The sequence below is a fragment of the Saccostrea cucullata genome, unplaced genomic scaffold (genome assembly GCF_032062105.1).
Source record: "Saccostrea cucullata isolate Sc308-1 unplaced genomic scaffold, CSIRO_AGI_Scuc_v1 ctg390, whole genome shotgun sequence".
In the NCBI taxonomy this organism is placed as follows: domain Eukaryota; kingdom Metazoa; phylum Mollusca; class Bivalvia; order Ostreida; family Ostreidae; genus Saccostrea; species Saccostrea cuccullata.
Window position 1 is genome coordinate 322,275 of NW_026928583.1, and position 23,755 is coordinate 346,029.

Consider the following 23,755-nt stretch of genomic DNA (forward strand, 5'->3'; position numbering starts at 1 on the left):
AATTGTTAATTCACTGAGCAGAAATGTCAACTGAGCTTTTCTCATCACTCATTTTCCAATGTCAGTCTTCTCTGTCTGTCTGTCAAGCTGTCTGTCTATACATCCTTCTAAGCTTAACATTTTCAACTTCTTTTAAAGAATTACTTGGCAATTTTAATAAAAATAAAAAATATAAAGAACTATTGGATCAGAAAAGCATAGACTAGTATATGTAGAAGCTATCTGTGGTAGTTTAGAATTTCAAATTGATCAAATCATGGCCCCAGGGGAAGGGTGGGGCCACATAAGGGAATCATATTTTACATTCAAATACATGAGAGGAATCTTTAAAACTCATCGTAAGAACCACTGGACAAGAAAAGCTGAAACTTATGTTGAAGGTTCCTGAGGTACGTTAGATTTTATATTGTTCAAATCATGGCCCCCTGGGGTAAGATTTGGCTAAGATATGAAAAGATAGTTTACAATGAAATATAAGTGAGAATAAGTGAATAAGTGAGCTTAGAGAACCTGAACCTATGCACAAGCATTCTGTGGTAAATTTATCAAATCATGGATAAGGGAAGGGGGGGGAGGCAATAAGGAAATCAGTTTTACATTGAAATACATACGGGGAAATCTTTTTAACAAATCATAAGAACCATTGTACCAAAAAAAAAAAATAAAACTCGAGTAGAAACTGTGTGAGATAGGATATATTGTAAATTGTTGCCCAAGAGGGTACTAGGGTGTTGCCACAATGGGGATTATATAGGAAAGATCTTTAAAACTCCCCTAGAGTGAATCTGTAATGAATCGCATAATGTGACATCCGATGGCAGTGAAGATCCATTTCTTAACATCACAACTCCTGTGTACAGGATGGGTAAAAATACAGAGGAATAAAGGTATTTTGAGGAAAAATCTGTTGCAGCACAGCAGGACCATTGAAGTGACTAAAGTGAGCAGAGTGGCCCATGGGCCTCTTGTGATTTTGTCGTTTGATCTGGTAGAATTTATTTGTCTTTGTAGTACTTGTATGGTATCTTCCTCCATACTGCATTGAAGTACTAGTATGTATAGTATACAATATTGTATACAATAAGATTTTAGCAAAACCTTTCCCCTTGCTTCTGAAAAAAAAGTTATCTTGTTACTTCCTCTTACAATAAATTCAATTTCTTCCTTTGCTTCATTAATAAGTATATACGTTGTGTTGTAATGGTGACTTGTGACTGTGGACAATGGCCTCTTCATTAGGCAACTGGTCCATGGCCGTTCAAACTTGAAAGATAGTCGGCAACTGATAATAAATTACAACCAAAAGTTACAGAAAATGGTGCAAGAAAGACTTGAAAGGACTATATCCGGAAGCTTTGGTGTCATCTGAAGCTTGGAGATGCTGGTATCCTGTAAAACAATATAAACGTGTTGTTTTGACAAGGAACACGGTTCACCTTTTTGTGAATTGTAAAATATTAAATTTATAAAATAATTCGAAATGTTGAAAAATGTTATTTTGCTAGTAATTCAATTGTACCTTGTCCTGATATTATGGTTGAATACTCGAGTTGGAGGGGGGTAGCGCAATCGTGTAGATGTGTAGATGTGAAATGTCCTGTGCGAAAAGGAATAGACGTAGGAGGATTTTACCCTTACTTTGGACTTTCAGTAAGGCGTGGCATTCTCGGCGCTACGTAATGGAGAATACAGGTAGATTCTCATTGGTTAAGAAATTAATAACATCAGGAACTTAAAATTGTTGTTGATAACGATGAGACGACTTATGCCCCACCTCTGTGCCGTGAGAGAACTTTTAATTGGCTATTTACAACACCAATTGACATTCGGCCGCATTTCTATCATATGTATATTTCAACAGTGAAAGGAAGCCGTGTAAATTTCAAAAGCTAATTAGGTAACGTCGAGAATACCACGCCTTACTGAAAGTCCAAACTAAGCGTGTAATGATAATAATACCGTATTTGTATCGGGATCGATGTAGAAAAATACACGTGGCGGGGCTCCACTTTTCGATGCCCTTGTTCTAACTTGTATTTAACCTAATATTTTTGTAATTCAATTCTTTGATAGTTTTAAAAATGAAAAATTAACGTATATCTTTTTCGTGACAAATGTTAAAAAAAAAGTTTTTAATGTCTCTAGTATGTAAATAGAGAATGAAAACAAAATAATTCAGAGAATGATGAGAAAATAATCATCAAATAATGGCTTTGAAACAATAGTGATCATATGCAGGACTTACAGGCAAAATCAGTGAACGGCAACCTTCTGATTGACAAATAGTTATTTTTTGTAACATTTACACTTCTTTAACTGATTCATCAAATGTTTTTGATGTAATGAGCTTGTATTCATGTTGTGAAAATTTATCATTTACAGTTTGACGATATTCAGTCTTTCAGAGATCTTTCCGATTTCGCTGTCATAGATAGGGGAAATGTAGTGTATATTCTAGAGTTCAAAAGAAATGATAACTAGCCGAAAACAAATCATATTTCATCTAATAAAAATATTGAATTAAAGTACTTCTATCATGTTTTATGATTGCTTTGAAATTCAAACCACTTGCAATTTGCCGTGAGCAAAATCACAAAACTTTGTAGAAACATAGCTATGGATGTCACGTATCTACATGCACAGAGGATCAGGCGGAAAATGGCGCCGAAATTTCCAAGTTCATGATCAGAAGATACGGCCTCTAACCAGAAAATTTGTTAACCAGAAATCGGCCCCTTTGAAGTACCTGAACATCGCTGCGTGCTATTATCCTTTGATTTTAAACATGCAATGTGGATCTGATTGAAATCGAAGAGCTTGTAGTCCGGAAGTATTAAAGTTTCAGATTACGTCCATTTTATTCGTGCTGATACACATTGATTAGCACAAATCAAGCCACACAGTCAATCAAATGACTATAGATTGAATTTTTATTGCAAGAAGCATGGTCCAAATATTTCAAAAGGAAAAAAAATCCTTGGTATACAAATATTTTATTTTTCCTGTGCAAAATTAAAGATCTCCAATGCATATGGTTACGTAGCCATACTCCCTAATTGAACAGACAGACATTCTGACGAGTGGATTTTGGAGGAACACGTTTCATAAGAAACAAAATCTTGGTCGCACTCACAACCTATTCTGGATCATCTTTTGATTCTCTATCAAGAAACAGTAGGCCTTTTCACAAAAAACATTAATTTACATAAACTGAATCATTTCTCATTTATTTCTTACGAAAACCATTTTCCTTTATCAATCAGTAAACAACACTGAGCATATCACGTGTACAAATTTCTTGAGTAGTGGCTCTTCCATCATTGAAACACAAATGTTTATTTTCTATTAGTACGCGAATTAATGTTACAGCTATTCGAAAAAAACATACACAACCTGCTACGTGGATTATGTACCTTTTCTGCAACAGCTACATTGATTCAGGACTAACAACAAATAGCATGTTTTTGTTACATAAACTCACCCTATACTTTTCTGTTATATTACAACCTGCGTAAAATTTATCTGTATATATTTCGTTCTCGAATCTTATGAGTATCAGTGTCAAATAGTAAGGAGACGGACTTATGTAAGTTAAAAACTTGTTTCCGACAACTATTGGGCCTACTTTAATTTGGACCTAACGATCTCCCACCAAACATAATAAAAAGTCCTCCGTGATCACTGGTCTTGCATTCATAATGGTAAGCAGTTATTTTCCTGTTGTCCCTGTGATATTCATCAACATAAGAAGTTATATTTTAGTTGTCAATACCCCTGCGATAATTATTCATCAACATAACATCTTCCTGGGAATGAACTTAATGATCGAGTTTAATCAGATGAATTTAGGTTCCCTGCAACATCTGTTTCTATATATGTAACCTTGCTTGTAAAAGAAAACTCCATAGAAAACGGTATTCAGTTGAAGAATACAAGTACATTGTAAAAAGTAAAAATAACAAATGACTTTAAAAGACTTTAATCAAATGCTACGTATGCTCAGTATAAAATTTGCTTTTCTTTCTTTTTTTGTTGCATGTTGCATTTAAGCTTTGTATCATTCTTTGTTTTTGTTGATGAGTATACTAGTATCCAGTTGGATGGAATGTAATTAGAATGTTTCTCCTTTGATCATTTTTTTGTTGTTTTTTCCCTTTAATTAGCAAGTCATGAAGTATATTAAAAACATTACAAGTCTGTAATACCAAACACTTGGTGTTTAAAGGAGATTCAAAGGCTGCGCCGTCTTTGTGGCGTCTGTGTGCATGTCGGACATTTCATTGTTCAGGGAGTCTTTGGAGGAGGAAGTCCCGTGGGTAGTGTCGGAGGTACTGCCCTGAGAGTGCTTTGTTCCCGCTCCTCCGTCCATCAGCGACACTTTCATGTTGTTTTTGGAGGGCTGCATTGACGTCTGTAGCGTTGGTCTCCTATGAATACCGGTAGGGGGCGACAAATCGTTCATACGGAATGTTAACAGACCCTGCTTGGCTCGAACTAACCGGTATTTGGCATACGTGTTCATTGAGGATGACGCCATCATAGCAGAGTTAACATATCTAAAGGAATTACCATTTTCTGTCAGTATCAAACAACGACAGAATGACCGGATGAACGTGTGTCGGAATCGCTGTCCTAATGCACAATAAAGTATGAAGTTAACACAGCTATTTAGAGTTACCATGAAGTTACGAAAAGTAGAAAGAACGTTCCATCCACATGATATTTTTACAGTTTGTATGTCGATGGCCCAAGCTAAATTGTAGATCAGAGCTGGAATCTGGCAGATGATAAACACAATGATGATGGAGACCAGCATAATGGTCACGTTATTCTCACGTGACTGTCGGACATTCATGTCTTTTCGCTGGATCCGAGACTGACGGACGGCAAGAATCAGAAATGTGTTGAGTACCGAGAGAGATATTAGAGGGACTATAAACATAACTAGAAGGTAAAGCCAAAAGAAGTAAACTTGTTTGTAATCGTCGTTATTCACTAAATCGGTCGGTTCGTAAGATATTGCCGACCGGTTATAAAACTGCCCGGGATCGTGGAATTTCAAACGGTATTCAAACCAACGACTCGTATTGAACAGAACGGAAACTGCCGATACTATCACTATGACAACACGTGCTCGCGCTACTGTGCACATCCGGGCAGCTCGAAGTGGATGACAGACAGCGATGTACCGTTCCACTGTGAAGGACACAGTTAGCCATAGAGTGGACATTTGGGCGGTCAGAGCAAGAGGGTACACTAGTACCACCACGTACGGCATCACCTGACTCTTGAATTCGGAAGACAGGGAGGGGATACTCATCAGAAGTAGGGTACAGAATATAACCACGGTATCCCAGATAGCTAGTGCCAACAAGTAACAGTTAGTGGAAGTATGCATCGCTTTTCTCGTTAGCACCACGATAGAGAGACTGTTTCCAATCATCCCCAGTATAACGATGACTATAGCTAGGTAGCCCATCACAACAGTTTCTGTGGTACGAGCCGTCTCACACATAGGGGTCTCGGAAGCACTGACCTCTTTATGGAGAGTGTACAATTCAGTAAAATTTTCTTGGCCGACCTCGTACTTCATAATGTGACTAGATTGAAATAACGTTCTGTTTCCTATCCATTTCTAGTTTCTTGACAAGAATTCTTCATTTTTGAGTACTCTGTTTTGATGACTCACTTTCTCATTACCAGAACATCACTTTCTCCAAAGACAGCAAAAAAATCGTCTAAGTCTCAGTTTCCATTGGAATACGGTGACTGTGGTTCAAATGAAAAAAGTCAAAAGTTTAAGATTTGATATCATGAAAATGAATATTTTGTAGAAAAGAACGGAATGAAAGATGGTTTAGAAGATTCATTGTCATAATAAGGAACATTTGCAGTAAGATAAAGATGAGAAAATTGTTAAAGTTAATTAACAGCGTGACACGAAGGCTCAGGCATAGAAGTCGCGCATAAGGGGTTGTGAAGTATGGGTAAATCTCCTTAGCATTTAGTCAAACAGGAGGAAAATTCATCACAATTATTTTGAAGAAGTTTGTTTGCAAGAGTTTCATGACGTAAAAAGAAATTCACGCGTTCCGGTTTAAGTCAGAGATTCTTTTTCATTGTTCATCGCAATTAGATTTGCTGAAAATCTATATTAATCAGTAGACTCATGGAACCCGGAAAATATTAAGAAATATAGCTATTTACAAAAATGTTAAATCTTTGATTGATTTGTGTAAAAATACGGGGAATACAATAAAGAGTCAAGAGAATTAATGTTTTATTTTTTCCGAAGTTATTTTTCGTTGATTCCTAGTTGTATGGAAAACCATTTCCTGTGGCGCGATTGGTCTTTCATTAATCACGTGTGATTGGCGTAGTCTTTTATTTGCTAAGTAAAAATCTCATCTTATTTTCCACAGAACTTCGCGACGTGACGAAGTACACCGTCTTATTTCTAAATGAATGGATGCCGCCATTTAGATAATTGTTTTTCCCTCGTTTCTTTATACGTGTTATGTTAAGGTAAGGGGAAGTGGCGGAGATTAGCAGGCGGCTAATTCCTAAAACCGCAAACAGCAATTCTTTTTCTGTTTTCATTAACTTTTGTAAAAGGCTAATAAGATTTCAGTGCTTTGGTACGGGCTGCTTTGACAAAACCGTTGATTTATGTTGGATTGGTATATCCTCCAATTCTTTTTTTCTTTTCACTTTTGATTTTATCTGTCGTCATATCAAAAATCCAATATGACATAAAATACTGAAAAATTCAAGATAACCAAACAATGAATTGCATTTTTCAGCGCAAAAATTAGTCAAATTACAACATTTTCATTCTTAAAGCTTAGAATACATTCTTTTTTCTTTCGATAAGTACTTTTGATAAGAGATATTTTTATAGGAATTATTTTTTGTTTATTTTAAAATGTTTAAAGCAATCTTGTAATGATTGTTACGATAATAATAAATAACAATAAAACACCAAAGATTTTAGGGAGAAAATGTTTACATATAATATTAAAAATATTTTTTTTTTTTACAGCGGGGCATTTGTCTGTCATGTTCTAAGTTTTGAATTTACCGGTTGGGAGTAAATAGAAAAATTTATAAGTTGACAACCAGTTGGCTAGAGTTAATGTTTGGCACTTTGATGTCTAATATCTTGTTAAAGAAATATTCCTATAGCAGTGAATATTGTTTTCCAATTGCCCAGTTTAAGATTTAGAGCTAATACCGTTTGAGAAAGGTCATTTGATTTGAGAAGGGTCATTTGATACTTAATGTCCTTTATAAAGGTTATTTGAGATCCCCTTCCCTCAAATGCTCCAGGTCAATTGTCGAACAGCTTCCTTATAACTCTGTCATTTTTTTCTCTATAACTCTTGGTATGTCACTAAGAGGCCCTGGTGTTATTGAGTTTTTGACTGGTGATCGCCCAATCCACGTAATATTTCTAAGGGTTATACGGGGATCAACAGTGAGGTGGTATGCCACGCTCCTCCAATGGCTGCATCCTTTTCAGCGAGAAAAGTGTTATGGTGTAAAGTACATGTACAAGTGAAATACAATCAGGAATTGAAAATCTACAGCGCCGATGATTTCCAAATGAAACAATCTGCGAACCACTTTGTGAAGGATGATGTCAAATGTCAGTCCATTCTTTCTGACATGAAATAGAAGGCCCGACTTTAAAGCGAAGTTTAGCTCATTATCTTTTTATTTTATTACTAATTCAGTGATACGTATTGGATTCATCTCTCTAGTTTGTGAAGAAGAAAAAGGGATAATATTACAGAGCTGTATTCTAGTAGCTAACAATTATAATACGTCAATAAAAAATAAAAGACAAACTGCAACATTCATTAAATTATTCTATTCAGCAAGACAAAAAAAGTTAGTCTCTTTTTTATACTGCATGCCCCCATTATTTAAAATGAAACGTTCCATAGTTTTGGATGCAAAAAGACTAAACGTATAGATCTGATGAATCGAGTGCAACGTAAAGCAGATTCACTTGGCATTTTTGCTAATACATGTATTTACTACACATTTAGTTTTTATTTACTTTAACATATATTTGAAGAACATAAAAGGGTAAAGATATCACTCATACAGTGTGTATATATAAGTGTCGTTTTAGTCATGTACTCATTGGCAATTGAAAATTGTTAATTAGTGAAAGACATAAATTATAACATACCGGTACCTACTATTAACGACGTTCGATCCTGATATTTAAAGTCTCAAACTTTTTTTGCCAAGTATATTTTTAGTTTCTACATACATAGCTTAATTAAAATTCAAATCAAAAAATGGGGGTCAATATGCTTCTTTTGGCGCTACAGTACATTTAATATGACCTTTTTGCACTGAAATTTGTGTCTTTATTAAAATTACATTTTCGAAGTTTTCCCTGCAATATTTTTATCCAAGTAAAGCACGAAACAAAATGAACTCTAAGTCTGTTGAAAAAAAGACACTTTAAAATTGTGACTAAGAAAAAGTTTCATATTGCATCGCCTAATCAATTATTTGACCTTTCTGCACTAATAAAATGTGATTTTTCTGGCATTGAAAATTTAATAAGCAAGAAAATTATTTTAAAGTCTTAAACTTTTTCTGATTTTAAGCAAATAGGTCAAAGTTATCTTGAATATTTAGAAAAGAACATCAACAGTGGGGGTATATGATGTAAATTTTCAGATATTACTAAAAAAGTGTCAATTTTACGTTAAAATTGGCTAAATTTTTTCCCGGATTTTTAGAATATATATACTATATTTATCAAACTTTGTTGATAGAATTCATAAGAAATAATTTAATAGATATTTCAGAATCAGCATGACACATTTCACTGCAAAAATAAAGCTTTGTGTGCAACCAGCATGGAAAAATAGGAATCCAAAATAAACAGTTGTTATAGTTCAAAAGGGAAAAACTGATCATGTTCGTCTAAAAAACCTTCCGCCACAAAATATAGTCCCTATTTTAATTGTACTTGAATAGAATTTAATCGCGGTTTTTTCATTGAATATAGTTCAATTTGCATTGTAGAATACAGATTTAATGTTAGAACTTAAAAATGATGGAGAATTTTATAAATAAAGGACATGACCAAAATCCACTCAAAAACTCAGGATCGAACGTCCTTAAGAAGACTACATGTATTTGTTAAACGCTTTATATAATTTGTTATGCTGCTGTAGGTAAGAGAATTTTCTTTATACACGTGTACATGTATTAGTAGAAATTATTATAGTATTTCCCCAAAGACCTTGTAATATTTAAGAAGAATTAGAATGCCGGCTTATTAATTTGTTTTGTCTGCTATCGTTAATTTTTTCTTGTAGAGCAAGGTGGTAATTTTTATTGCATAATTGTTTATTAGGTCTGGACGAGGCATATGTTGAGTTGATAACCATGTAATCAATTGCAACGTCGGTATTAATATACGTTTGTAATTACACGAAGATGATGTGCAGATAAATAAAGCAAGGTCCTTAGACTTGGAGCGTGTTAGAATAAAAGTGCTATAAAAGTCGATAGTACTTCTTTACCATTAAGGAAGGTAGGAAGTCCTAGGTCACTAGCACTTTTTTCTATCTTTTGCTTTTTGAGAAAAATAAGGAAAAAATAAAAATCATGTTTAATAATTGTGAATATTTCACGCCTTTTCCCGTAAAATGTGCAGCATGAAATCATTACCGTGAATTCCTCGACAGGCGAGGCGTAGAGGGATCAGTGACTTATTAAGTTGCTTCTGTTCGCAAGCTATTTTGTGTGCATTAACTAGGAAATTATTCTTTTCTGCATTATCAATCATAAGATGAATCTTGAACCACACCAATCATTTACTCATTCATTTTTTAAATGCATTTCTAATTTAAAAAAAAAATCGGTTTTTCTAAATAAAGAAAAATATGATATAAGAACTTGATTTTTTTTATCGCCTTCCATTTTAATTGATGAGATGTATTGAAATTCAGAATCAAATTTTCACACCTAAAGAGCACGAAAAATCATTTCTCACGGGAAAGACGGACGAACTGTCTCAAATATTTTTTTTTTCAAATGTATTTTTAGATTTGCTGACATATAGAATATAACAAGCTTTTTAACAAATTGCTGCATTTGCAAAACGAAGTCTAGGATTTGCAAAGTTTAGTAATGGAAAAACAAGTTTGACTAAGTTTTACTTACTTTTGAAAAAATCCAAATAGAAATGTATTGTGCAGGACCCAATCTTGAATTAAGGCAGAAATATTTCCTCTGAAGAAAACCACCTATGCCTGAGATAATATCAATTAAAAAGAAAAAAAATGTATTCCTGAATGAATACGTCACTGCGTTTGGAGCGATGTCTTTGGCTTGCACGTATCGGAGATGTCAATTCAGCGCTGTCTTTTACAATTGACAAGAAATACTGTAACTTGTTGAGACAGCGACAGATCTATTTATAGTGGTGCTGGGATTGCAATACCCAAGTGTAGTACCAATCAATTATTATTTCTGTATTTTGTTGACATATGACTTTATACCACTAGTATGTTGTTGACTTTCATTTTATTTCAAAGCAATGCTTGCATGATTTGCGTAGGTTTGTATAAATTGAGTTATCACACATTAACATCGCCATTGCATGTTAGGCGACATAATTATTTCAATCGAAATAAAGAATTAAAGGATGTTTGATTTCTTTAGACATAAATGCAGTCTAGTGTAACTGCAACCCTTCAGTACTCATGAATGATTTTTCTGTCGTTTAACCAGATTTTCTTTGCACGTTTTATGTGATTTGATGTGCCACTTATTCAGGTTATCGACAAAATCGGGGACGTCCTACCCCCCCCCCCCCCAAATCAAAGACCTCACCGTTATATTGGTAATATCCGTACCCCAAATACAATAATAGGAACATTGCTTTTAAAAAGCGTAAGCGAAGGATGGCGCTGTTAAAACTTTTTTTTTCCCCAACAAGCATGGAAGCTTTACATTTATACCAATAAAAAAAGTCAAATTTGGCTATATGATCTGATAGAAAGTCGAAAAAAAAAACATATTACATTAAAATAATAAAAAGAGAATAAAACAACAACGATGCATTGTTCTCAATTTAAATACATACGATGTATATCATAAAAGAAATACTTAAAACGATATAACGGTAAATTCGTGCTTCGGATATTTATTTCACGAGTGGCAAAGAATTTTGAGATATTTTTACTAGTGATAAGAACTTGAAAATATAGAGTGAAGAAAAATTCTGTCTTACGAGTGAAATAAATTCCTCTTCTACAAAGTATTATGTAAATTTATAAAATAGCGGGTATAATTAAAATTAAAAAAATAAAATGTTAATTCTATGTTATTTTTTTGATTTTTTAAATTTTGAATACATTGGAAATATGTACGAGAAGATTAAATTATATTAAAAAAAATATCCTTGGACCAGTGGTGTATATTTGGGGGTGGGGGTGTTCCTGTCTACAAGCACCTGTGGAGTATTGTTAACGCTGCACTCTTCATATTCTTTCTTTCTGTGACAAGGTTTGATATTTTTTCACGCTTTGTTAAAATATCACTTTTATGCAATAAATAAATTAAGTACTTCACTGCTTAAATGCAATAAACTTCTATAAAATATTGCAGCACTTGTTTGAAAAGCACAACAGTTTGATGAACATTTAATTTCGCTGATCGGCTCAACAGCGAAATCCTTGAAAATTGGATGAAACGGCGAGGGCTTGTCCCGAGACACAGGTTATTCTAACTAGATGGAACCACGATATTGTCTATTGCATTTCCGGAAATGTACATTTTGGTAAAATAAATTATTATTACTAAACACTTCACAATGAAATCTATAAAACGTTGCGGCTTCAATCCAGAGACAATGCAGGAGAAAGATGTCGGTAAATTTTACTGAAGTCGCGGGGGAGGGTGTATAGCGATAAATCAGGAATGACCCAGACACGGCATCGTTATTCTTCCCCGAAGGCCTCCAGATCACTGTAATCTGACTGACTTACTGGAGGTATAAAAAGTGTAGAAATCCAGAAAAAAATACGAATCGTAAAAACTTAAAAAAAGAAAAGATATTCGGACTCGAGAAACTCCTGCCATGGGATCAGGTGCCCAGTACCAACATTATAGTCAATTTTGGTATGTTCTGTTACCAGGTAGCCACCGTTTGACTTGACTGGTTTACGTTAAATGAGCATTTACTACATCTGGGAGCAAATATCTTTGAAAAAAATATGAATATTTACATCAAATAAATTTCTTTCTTTTTATGCGACCGGATCGATAGATAGGCGTATATTGTTTTTGTCCTGTCTGTGTGTTTGTTTGTCTGTTGTCAGCTTTAACCTTCGCCATTACTTTTGAACCGTGAAAGATAGAGACTTCATAGAATGATTTCCACCTTAGGTTGGACTTTCAGTAAGGCTTGGCATTCTAGGCGTTACATAATTAGCTTCTGAAATTACACAGCTTTCCTCCACTGTTGAAATATACATGGGATAGAAATTCAGGCAAATGCCAGTTAGTGTATCGAATAATCAATAACATTGTCTCCTCCGGCAAAGAGGTGGAGCTTAAGTCCTCTCATCGTTGTCAACAACAATTTAAAGTTCCTGATGTTATTAATTTCTTAACCAATGAGAATCTATTCGCAATTTGATAGACGCTAATTACATTAACGTAGTGAATGACACGCCTTACCGAAAGTCCAAACTAAGGTGGAAATCGTCCTATTTGGTATGCTTACATCACTAATTAAGCTCCTTCAAATGACACTAAGGTCAATGACCTTGTGACCTTGACTGTGACCAATATGCTAAAATTAGTTATTTTGAACTTTCGCCTTAATTTTTGAACCATATGAGATAGAGACTTGATATTTGGTATGCATTCTCCACTAATTCAGTTTTTTCAAATTTCACTAAGGTCAATGACTTTGTGACCTTGACTGTGACCTATATGCTAAAAATAATCTTTTTTGAACCTTTGCCATAACTTTTGAACCATAAGAGGTAGAGACTTCATATTTGATATGCATTCTCCACTAATTCAGTTTTTTCAAATGGCACTAAGGTCAATGACCTTGTGACCTTGACTGTGATCTATATGCTAAAAAAGCTTTCTAAAATGTGTTGCTGCTGGCACATAGTGTTTCACAAACACATCTTGTTTCAATTTGGTTTGGGATTTGCAACCATTGCAAACCTTTTTTTTAATTTCCACAACCCCCCCCCCCCCCCCCCCCCCCACTGATGCTATGTGCCTTACTGGAGTTTTGAGGCTACCTACAATTATTAAATCAATCACCCAGACACAGTTAATTAAATGTCATATTGAACAGAGAGCAAATAGGATTTACACATAACAGGGAAAAACTAAAATATTTCTAAGTAATTTAAAAAATGTATTTTAACAAGTTTTTTCCTGTCCTTTTAACTTGAAATGTCTGCATTTATTGCCAAGACTATTCTTAGCTAAGTCTCATTAGAGACTTCTAGTTGATGTAAATTTGTTAATAAAAATATAATAATCTATTGTCCAAGTCAACAATATCTCTGCTACAAAATGAAAAATTATCACACTTGTATTGATGACTCAAAATGAGACAAGCAAAGTAAGCAGTAACAAATAAAGTCCTGCGGATTTTCTCTTGACTTAGGCAGCAGGAGGCAGAATTCTATTTGATGTTTCTTGTTGACGTGAATGCTGCTCTTTCATTGAAAACAATATCAGGCAGTGCGCAGCAACACTAGGGGGTCTTATATAGGTGCACTTATATGGTTAGATACGCTTGCTACAGCAGTAGCTCCTCTGATTATTACATTCATTTGTGCATCATAAAATCTGAAGAAATGTCTCATTAAAGTTAATGCCTTTATCTTACTCCATGTGAGTACCATCAGTAGATATTAAGTTTTAACCATCCCAGGATATCAGGTCTTCAATTAGGACCAGGATTTGAAGATCTGAGAATTTCTTTACTGGTTATTTCTCTTCATGTATACCTAATTGTGGTCAGTACATGCATATAATATATATTTTTAAAAAAAGATAAAAACTTTGTACTAGCTGGGTTATTTATTTTTGCCATTTCTCACTTGCAAACAATTTTGCCACTTTTTAGCTCTACTGGTCAGAGACCAGAAGAGCTTATGCGATAGTAATGCGTCCGGCGTCCGTCCGTCTGTCCGTCTGTCTGTCTAGCTGTCCGTCTGTCTGTAAACAATTTTTCAAAATGCTACTCCTCCTACAGTTTTGGTCTAATTTCAATATAACTTGGCACACAAGTAGACTACACTAAGATACATAATTCTGTGTATCGGTTTTTGATTTCGATGAACGTTGTTGCCGTGGTTACTAAAAATAGAAATTTCTGTGAAATTCTTTCAAAATGCTACTCCTCCTACAGTTTTGGTCTGATTTCAGTATAACTTGGCACACAAGTAGAATACACTAAGATACATAATTCTGTGTATCGGTTTTTGATTTCGATGAACGGTGTTGCCGTGGTTACTAAAAATAGAAATTTCTTTGAAATTCTTTCAAAATGCTACTCCTCCTACAGTTTTGGTCTAATTTCAATATAACTTGGCACACAAGTAGACTACACTAAGATACATAATTCTGTGTATTTTTGATTTCGATGAACGGTGTTGCCGTGGTTACTAAAAATAGAAATTTCTGTGAAATTCTTTCAAAATGCTACTCCTCCTACAGTTTTGGTCTGATTTCAGTATAACTTGGCACACAAGTAGAATACACTAAGATACATAATTCTGTTTATCGGTTTTTGATTTCGATGAACGGTGTTGCCGTGGTTACTAAAAATTGGAAATTTCTTTGAAATTCTTTCAAAATGCTACTCCTCCTACAGTTTTGGTCTGATTTCAGTATAACTTGGCACACAAGTAGACTACACTAAGATACATAATTCTGTGTATCGGTTTTTGATTTCGATGAACGGTGTTGCCGTGGTTACTAAAAATAGAAATTTCTGTGAAATTCTTTCAAAATGCTACTCCTCCTACAGTTTTGGTCTGATTTCAGTATAACTTGGCACACAAGTAGAATACACTAAGATACATAATTCTGTGTATTGGTTTTTGATTTCGATGAACGTTGTTGCCGTGGTTACTAAAAATAGAAATTTCTGTGAAATTCTTTCAAAATGCTACTCCTCCTACAGTTTTGGTCTGATTTCAGTATAACTTGGCACACAAGTAGAATACACTAAGATACATAAATCTGTATATTGGTTTTTGATTTCGATGAACGGTGTTGCCATGGTTACTAAAAATAGAAATTTCTGTGAAATTCTTTCAAAATGCTACTCCTCCTACAGTTTTGGTCTGATTTCAGTATAACTTGGCACACAAGTAGAATACACTAAGATACATAATTCTGTGTATTGGTTTTTGATTTCGATGAACGGTGTTGCCGTGGTTACTAAAAATAGAAATATCTGTAAAATTGTTTCAAAATGCTATTCCTCCTACAGTTTTGGTCTGATTTCAGTATAACTTGGCACACAAGTAGAATACACTAAGATACATAATTCTGTGTATCGAATTTTAATTTTGATGAACGGTGTTGCTATGGTTACTAAAAATAGAAATGACTGTAAAATTGTTTCAAAATGCTACTCCTCCTACAGTTTTGGTCTGATTTCAATATAACTTGGCACACAAGTAGACTACACTAAGAACATAAAGAGACTTTATCAACGATCATTATTCTATTTATTGCTGTTGTAAAATTTCAAATCCCAGCTGCTTAAGTACTTTTCTTTTCCTTTGCTATAAGTTCAAACCAGTAGAGCTTCAGTCTCGACAGAGACTTCTGGTTAAAATTTGCCCTGAAAATTTTATGTTTGAAAAATTATGGTGGGTGCTTTAAATTGCCCACCTGGGTAAAAGGAAATAAAGGGGCATGGATAAAGACTTAGTTGTTAATGAGAGAGGAAAAAAGAATTATTTAAGATTTTCTTCAAAAATGTCAAAAATTGCTTCATTACATGTAAATCTTAAGTAAACCCCAGAACTATTCTGTATTTCAATAAACTTTGCCAGAAATTATAGATGTTATGTCATGACCTTATGATACATGTGAAATATCTTTGGAACTTTTATATAGTTATTATTTTTGCTACATCACAAATCTAGCTACTGCTATTTTTTCTCTCTCTCTCTTCAGTATTGTTTTTACAGGAAATATTGGGCTGTCTGGCTGACATGTTATACTTGATATAGGACCCATAATTAAAATCTTACAGGGAGACTGCACTGTGTAGCCGTGATATTCAGCAGTTGTTTGGGCTTAAATGATATGTTGTATGACCATGCAACATGAAACACTTGGATTAAAAGTCACCATAAAATAATTGCTTTTACAGGAAGTCATAAAATAGAAGATAAAAGAGATTATCTTCAGGCAAAAGATATATGATTTGATTTATAAAATTGATGACATAGAACTGCCTATAATTCAAAACAAAAATGAAACTTAAAAAGATAAGTGAATGAGTAAATAAATAAAATTCTTGCCTATAATTCTGAGATAAAAAATATTTCCTATAACTTTACTTTGTAACTATCCATTAAAAAAAAATCTGACTTTAATTAATTTCTGAGAGTGAAATTGTTTTTCTTGAATGGTTAGTTTTGAAGATCTATGGAATCCAGATAAGGCCATGCAGTTTACTATTGCACCATCTAGCATCAAGTAATAGGGCCATGGCCATGATATGATGGCATGATAATGATGAAGCGATAGTGTAATGATGATGGAGCTCGCAACAATGTGATGACGTTGGAGCGATAGCAGGACGGAGCAATAGTGAATATCATCATCGTACCATCACGCCATCATCATTGCACTATCGTTGTCATCACACCATCATACTATCGCACCATCTTCATCGTATTGTCACGCCATGGCATCATCGCTTTATTGTAGCATCGCTTCATCATTATTGCACCATCGCTTCCTCGTCATTGCATTATCGTGCCATCACACTATCGACCTAAACCTCGATGGTTCAATAACATGGCCCTATCCGGGTTCCATAATTACATGTATCTGATTTGTTGCAACTTTGTCAGACTTACTCCGACCTCTGACCTTAGGTTTGTACACAGCTGCAGGAAGCATTTTTGGAGATTCTCTGTTTGGTGTATAGGTAACTCAGATCCATTTATAGTATAGATAGTGATCACAAATACAAACTATTAATTCATTAAAATAGCAGTTATAAAAAAATATTTTTCAAGTTGTGAACAAAATTTGCAGCATTTTCAAAACAAACATTAACTAAAGGTGATGTAAGAAAAAATGACAATGCTAAGAAATATTTTCTAGTGATTGTGAGGTATATTTTTGATGATGAATAATTTAATAGTAATAAGTAATTGTAATTTGTTTTAATTACAGGCTGTAAATAAGCTATGTGAAGAGGTTAGAAAGAACTTGTCCAGGGAAAACAGACTGACAAACTCATCAGTAAAGGTAAAATCGGAAGTTGTTACACTACTTGACAGTATTTTGAAAACTTGCACTACAGTGATATGTCAACAAGGGGTGCTTATTTCTCTATGGCTCCTGGTTTCAAATGTTCATCTTTGCTCAAAATGTATATACCAGTACTAGTAGTAATTTTTATGGCTTTTTGAGCTTAATTACTTTACAGAACAAAGTAAAATAGAAAATTTTATGCAATTTAGACAAGCAATAAATAAAACAAAAGATCTAAGATATAAGATATCACTTCTACAGGTAATCCCACACAAGTATGATATTTCTTTTCTGGATAAAACTAATTTTTTGAACTTCAGATTTCATTGTCAAGAAAAGAATTACTTATCTGTAGAAGTGGCATCTTAAAGAGGATAACCACAGCTGAAAATATAGCAAAATCTCACTATAATAATGATAAACCAATGTTATTACAGAATTTACTTCCCATCCTGAGGAATATTCTCTACAAACTAGTGCAGGACTTGGTTAAATGCCAAGTGATCTATCTATTAATTGAAAATGAAATTTTGACCTAAGCATTATGTATAGAAAATATGCAAATATGAACTAAAGTCCTCTCAAAGAATATTGAAAGTGAAGGAATGTACTTTTGACTTTAAAAAAGAATGCAGCATACAAACTGTTGGAGGAAAAATGTGGTGCTATGGAGACCGTGGTTGCCAAGGCGATTTGTACAGCCCTGGTGGAGCTGGTCAGTGATGGATTGGCAGATTTTTCAACTGTTCTGGAATCATTCCTTAATCAAGTGCCAAATGCAAAGTAAGACTTGCCTTTTACCAAACTGAGATTGATCCTCCGTTCTGTGATCAAATCATTACAAACCACAAGGCAGCAGCCATTCTCTGTCCTCTTTCTCAACACGTGTCCATTTTCCTCCGAATGAGTGACTTGACTAACTTTTAAAACTTCCTTATTTTTCTGTTTTTACCATTCTATTTTTCATACAACCTCCACTTTTTAAAACCTAATTTGTGAAAATCCCCAAGGCATCACAATATTTTGGTCCTTTCTACAAGTTTATGTGAGAAAAGCCATTGTACAAAAGAAGAACTTACATCAAAACATAGACATTAATTCAATTGTATGCAACATATTTTTTGGGATCATGGTTGTTTTCAGTCATATCAGTAAAAAGCTGAGTAAATAACATTACTTTGATGTGAAACATATTATCCAGGGAGTACATTGTGTTAAGAATACATTGCAGTGATTACTTTATGTTTCTTGACATTTCTGCGGTCTTGATTTGATACTAATATGAGACGTGGTATAAACTGATTATTGGCACTCCGTTGCTTTTACTGGTCTCAAAAATATACTCCTAAACCAAGGATCTAAAACAACACTTTGTGTGACACCTCAGACACTTGTAGAGAGAGCCCCAGTGTTAATTAGGGATATTGATTTGCCCCTATTAGACCAATAACCTATGCTGCTCTTTATCATTGACGATCACCAGGAAAAAATCTGTCCTTGTCACATTAAATCTAATCTAACTCTGTCTTGTAAGAAAAAAATTCAGATCAGTGATCTTTCGAAAGGCTTGCTAAGGACAAGGGTATTTGAAGACAAATTAGATTTATATAAGTTTGACGGAGAAGAGCATGTCATTATGCTAATATCAGAAATTTTTTTTTGTTCGAAATTAATTTTTTTGTTCTTTATGGCTTTTTTATGACAAATTTAATGAATGGATGTTTTTTTTTTTTTCATTCAAGTAGAAGAGGATATCTTGTTGCTGCTCAATGTGCTTGTACTCTAGTTAAAGTTTAAACTCGTACTGAAGAAGCTTTTAACTGCAGATATTCACATAGCATAGCTCAATTATAAATGGTTTGCAACTATTAATATTTGCGACTTAAAGTAGGTCGCAAAACCTGCAAATATTTCTCTCATGCGAATAAAAGTTGGTTTACAGTACTTTGGAATGCATTAATTATGTAATAAAGTTCTTCTCAGAAGTTTGGGGGCATTTAATGTAATTCCTCATAGTGAACTAACATTTTATTTCCAGGAAAAATAATTTTTACTCAAGTTTTATTAAATGGAAACATATTTTGCTTGTAAGAAAATTTCTGGTAAAATGTTTTGCATTTAATTTTACGTATATATTGTGTGAACTGTTATTTCCAGTCTCTATCTACGAAAGTCTGTTCATGTATATCGCGCATATCTCAGGAAAGGCAAGTCTATGTATTGTGTCTGTTTTAAGGAACTTGTGTGGAATCCAAATAAAAAATATATATACAGGAGTGTCTGATTTACTCAAGTGCCATGTGGCATAATTATAGCGGGGCAAAATTTAATCGTTAGCTATAGAAATTAATTTAACAATCTATAAGCAACAAGGAAGGATACACTAATCCATATACAGATGATAATAAAAATTCAGTATCCTTATAAATAAGAGTATGTAAATATTAGTAAAAAGCTGCTCTACAGTCATCATTTTCTTCAAGAAAAAAAAACAAAAACTACAGTATTACTACCGGTAAACTGTTTTTAAATTAAAGAATGACCACATCCTTATTCCAGTGGAGATCAATAAGAATTGGTGAATATTTAACAGCATCTTTTAAAAATTTTCTCAAGAACCAATTGGCCAAAAGAATGAATATAAGCTTAAGTTTTATTACAGGTTTCAAGTTTGTTTAAATCATGACCCCAAGCTGAAGGGTAGGGTAACAATGGGCAATCATAGTGTGAAATGGGAATATTAAAGAGAAAATTCTTTGAAGATAATTGTCCTCAAGAACCACTGGGTCAGAGGAGTTGAATCTTATTTCAAAGTTGCCTTCAGTCTATGCAAAAGTTTTTTGGACCATGGACATTCAGTCCTGTGTAACCAATGAATATGTAGGAAACATTAGCAACATTTTAAACCATCTTCTCAAGAAAAGCAAAGAATGACTTCTGTCAACTTGCATTATTATGCCTCTGTAGATGTACACCTCCTTGATGATGCAAAGGCATTGGAAGCAAATTGAAAGTGGGGGGCTTAACCAAGAAAGAAAAAGTTAAGCTCCAATTTTCAATTCCTTTATTATGTCGATCTTTGCCAAAAAGCCCCCCCCCCCCCCCCCCCAACTCAAAAGTCATCAGTAACCTATTGAACAATTAATGGGGAATAGCTGCAGTTTTAGTTCATCAATATTAACTTTTAAATTCTTTTCAGTTTTTATATTTTCCCCATTTATTACCCCCTCATTTAACCAGCTACAAGAGACAATGCCATGCTCATGCTTATGAGGAGGCTTGTAAGCTGTTTATCTAGTCGGTGAAATCTGCCAACCATATTTTCAATATGTTTTCTTCATTGGTGTCAGTCATCGTTATTGCTGGCCTTGGTTTCTTCATTTGTCAGTTACAACATTGATTCTGTTTAATTTGTCCTAGAATTAATAGTTTGGGACCTGTGCATCTTATAGATCAATTAGGTTAAATAAGGTACTTAAATTTGTAAGGATTAGAGACGATCATTGTGCAATAAAAATCACCAGTTCTTGTATAAATGAAGGAGAAATATAGATATAGATTTTTTCTTTAAAAATGGAATTATAAAAATTGAAAAAGAAAGAAATGATATATTAAAAATAAAAATGAAGCAATCACAAAAAGATAAATGGGTAGAGGAACTTTATTGAATTTTGTTTTCTCAAGACTTTTGTTTCAATTCAGACTGTAAGTTGAATTGTCTGGAGGTTGACTATATGAAGAAAAAATCACAGGAAAACCGGAATTCTTGTCAAAATGAATGGCAGCAGCAAGGATGGAAGCATTCAATTTCATAGGAATACATGAAGCCTACATGCAGAAGAGCATTAATATATTGAATTTTTTAATAAAAGAATGTGATTACAAAATCCTTATTTTCTTCAGCTCACATGATTTTGTCTGGCAGCTGTCCTTCTGTCCATCTGTAAACTTTTCACATTTTCAACTTCTACTTCTCTTGAAGAACAACAAGGCCAGTTTCAACCAAACTTGTCATAACTAAGGTATCTTTGAGTGGCAGGGATAAAAAATTGCAAAAATTCACTAGGGGGGGGGGTGAAAATTTTTTTTAAAAATAATTAACACAGGAATATTCTAGGGATATATCGATATAGCGATACGTATCAATATTCAAGAATCATATTCTATCGAAAAATAACTTCCAATAAATATCGGACATACAGCTTTTCTTCTAATTATGTTAAAAACATGGGAATTTTAATCACCAAAGATTATATTTCACTTTTCTAAATTAAAACTAATCAATAATTGTATAATCACTGATAATTATTAAAGAAATAACACAGTTTTTATAATTTTTACAAAATACATAGACAATTTTATTTTAACATGGTGATTTTACAGTCATTAAAAGTTTTAATTTGAAGTGTTATTTTGTAATGACAATGAAACAAAAACTTTGAAATGGGTAATAAAACACTAGATTTTGGACTCTGATGGTTTTTTTTTTTTAATTTTAAAAGGTATAGTGTTTTGAAAACTAACCAACTAACATACTTATTTGGGCAGCAACCCCAAATGAGCTAAATTATCATAACCAGGGTACACGGAACAGTTAATGAGGAAGACTGCTAAAGTTTGTGTGCACTAATTTATATACTGTAGTGATTTACAGTATATAGTATTACATGACACAGTACTTCAAACTAAGGAATTCCCTTTTTCTTAACTTTTTAAGTTAAGTAGGCCAACTGGAACAACAGATCTTACAGAATTCTCTCTTTTAAAAATTCAAACTCAATACTTTTAATCCTTTGGCACTAAAACTATCTAAGGTTTTGGAACTTATGTCCAATCCCTTTGACATATTGTCATTTATAAATATGTTCAAAACAAACTAAAACAGTGTTCAAAATTGGCATAAAGGACATTTTTCTAAATTTATTAGAAATAAAGGTGAAGTTTGTTCAAATCATGATCCCCGGGGGTGGGGGGTGGGGGGGGGCCACTTACATAGAAATATATAGGGAAATTCTTTACAAATCTTCTTCTCAAGAATAGCAAAGGCATGAATGATCATATTCATCTGGAAGCATCCTCAGGTAGCGTAGATTCATGTTTGTTCAAATCATGACCCCCCGGGGGTAGGGCGGGGCCACAATGGCCGATCAAAGTTTTACGTAGAAATTTATATGGAAATTTTTTAAAAATCTTCTCAAGAATGGCAAAGGCATGATTAGTCATATTTATATGGAAGCATCCTTAGGTAGCATAGATTCAAGTTTGTTCAAATCATGACCCCTGGGGGTAGGGCGGGGCCAAGTTTAACATAGAAATATGTAGAAAAATTATAAAAATCTTTTCAAGAATGGCAAAGCCATGATTAGTCGTATTAGTCATATTCATATGGAAGCATCCTCAGGTAGCGTAGATTCAAGTTTATTCAAGTCATGACCCCTGAGGGTAGGGTGGGGCCACAATGTAAGTTCAAATTTAAAGGGCAATAAAGCCACAGGTAGTCAAAGAAATATGCAAGCATCCTTAGTTAGTGTTAGTGTCAAATTTGTTCAAATCATACCCTCTCCCCTTTAAGGATTGGTTGGGACCACTTTTGGGTTTAAACTTTTCAAAAATAAACTGATTTCTGCTTTTTTCCAAGCTACAGTACTCAGGTGAGTGATGTGGCCCATGGGCCTCTTGTTTGTGAATTGCTGCAATACATAGTTTTCATGGTAAGATTGATCTAAGGAACATTTTGATTTGTTGCACATAAAAATGAATAGACAATGTGATGTCAGGGGCACAAACTTTTCATTTGAAAATTTTAATCACAATGCTATAATAATACATGTGAATGTATCTGATTGTGAGTACATAAAACATTGTTATTTCTTGTGATCCCAATATTGAACCCTAAAATAACCAAAGTAGCAAAATTATTAATTAATGTATACACTTCTTGAATGGAGTTGGGGATCATTAGTACTGAGGACACCTATAAGCCGGTCACTAATGATGGCTCTAATAACAATGAGAGATGCCAACTCATTATCAAAATCAGCAGAAAGTTTCGTCATATACTGGTCTTGATATAATTATTGATAATTAAGACACTTTCTTTTCTTTAAAAAGGCATTTTTTTTTTTTTTTTTTTTTTTTTTATTTGAATTCCACAATGCTATACAGTACAAACATACAAGATGAACACAATATTTCATTGCAGCATTCATTTTTAGAGAGAGAG

The 23,755-nt window shown here is 33.8% G+C and overlaps 2 protein-coding genes across 2 annotated transcripts in view; one reads left to right on the forward strand and one right to left on the reverse strand.

The window, feature by feature from the left end:
- The window catches only part of LOC134278036 (uncharacterized), a 37,467-nt gene extending 17,626 nt beyond the window's left edge, over window positions 1-19,841 (forward strand). Inside the window, exons 3-5 of the mRNA XM_062760351.1 lie at window positions 17,452-17,526; window positions 18,161-18,315; window positions 19,769-19,841. Coding sequence (XP_062616335.1) covers window positions 17,452-17,526; window positions 18,161-18,315; window positions 19,769-19,841 — 303 coding nt within the window. The remainder of the gene's footprint in view (window positions 1-17,451; window positions 17,527-18,160; window positions 18,316-19,768) is intronic.
- LOC134278046 (FMRFamide receptor-like) lies at window positions 3,994-6,548 on the reverse strand. The gene has a single exon (XM_062760361.1). The coding sequence runs from the start codon at window positions 5,591-5,593 to the stop codon at window positions 4,220-4,222; it is 1,374 nt and encodes a 457-aa protein (XP_062616345.1). The 5' UTR covers window positions 5,594-6,548; the 3' UTR covers window positions 3,994-4,219.
- Window positions 19,842-23,755: the final 3,914 nt, after the last annotated feature.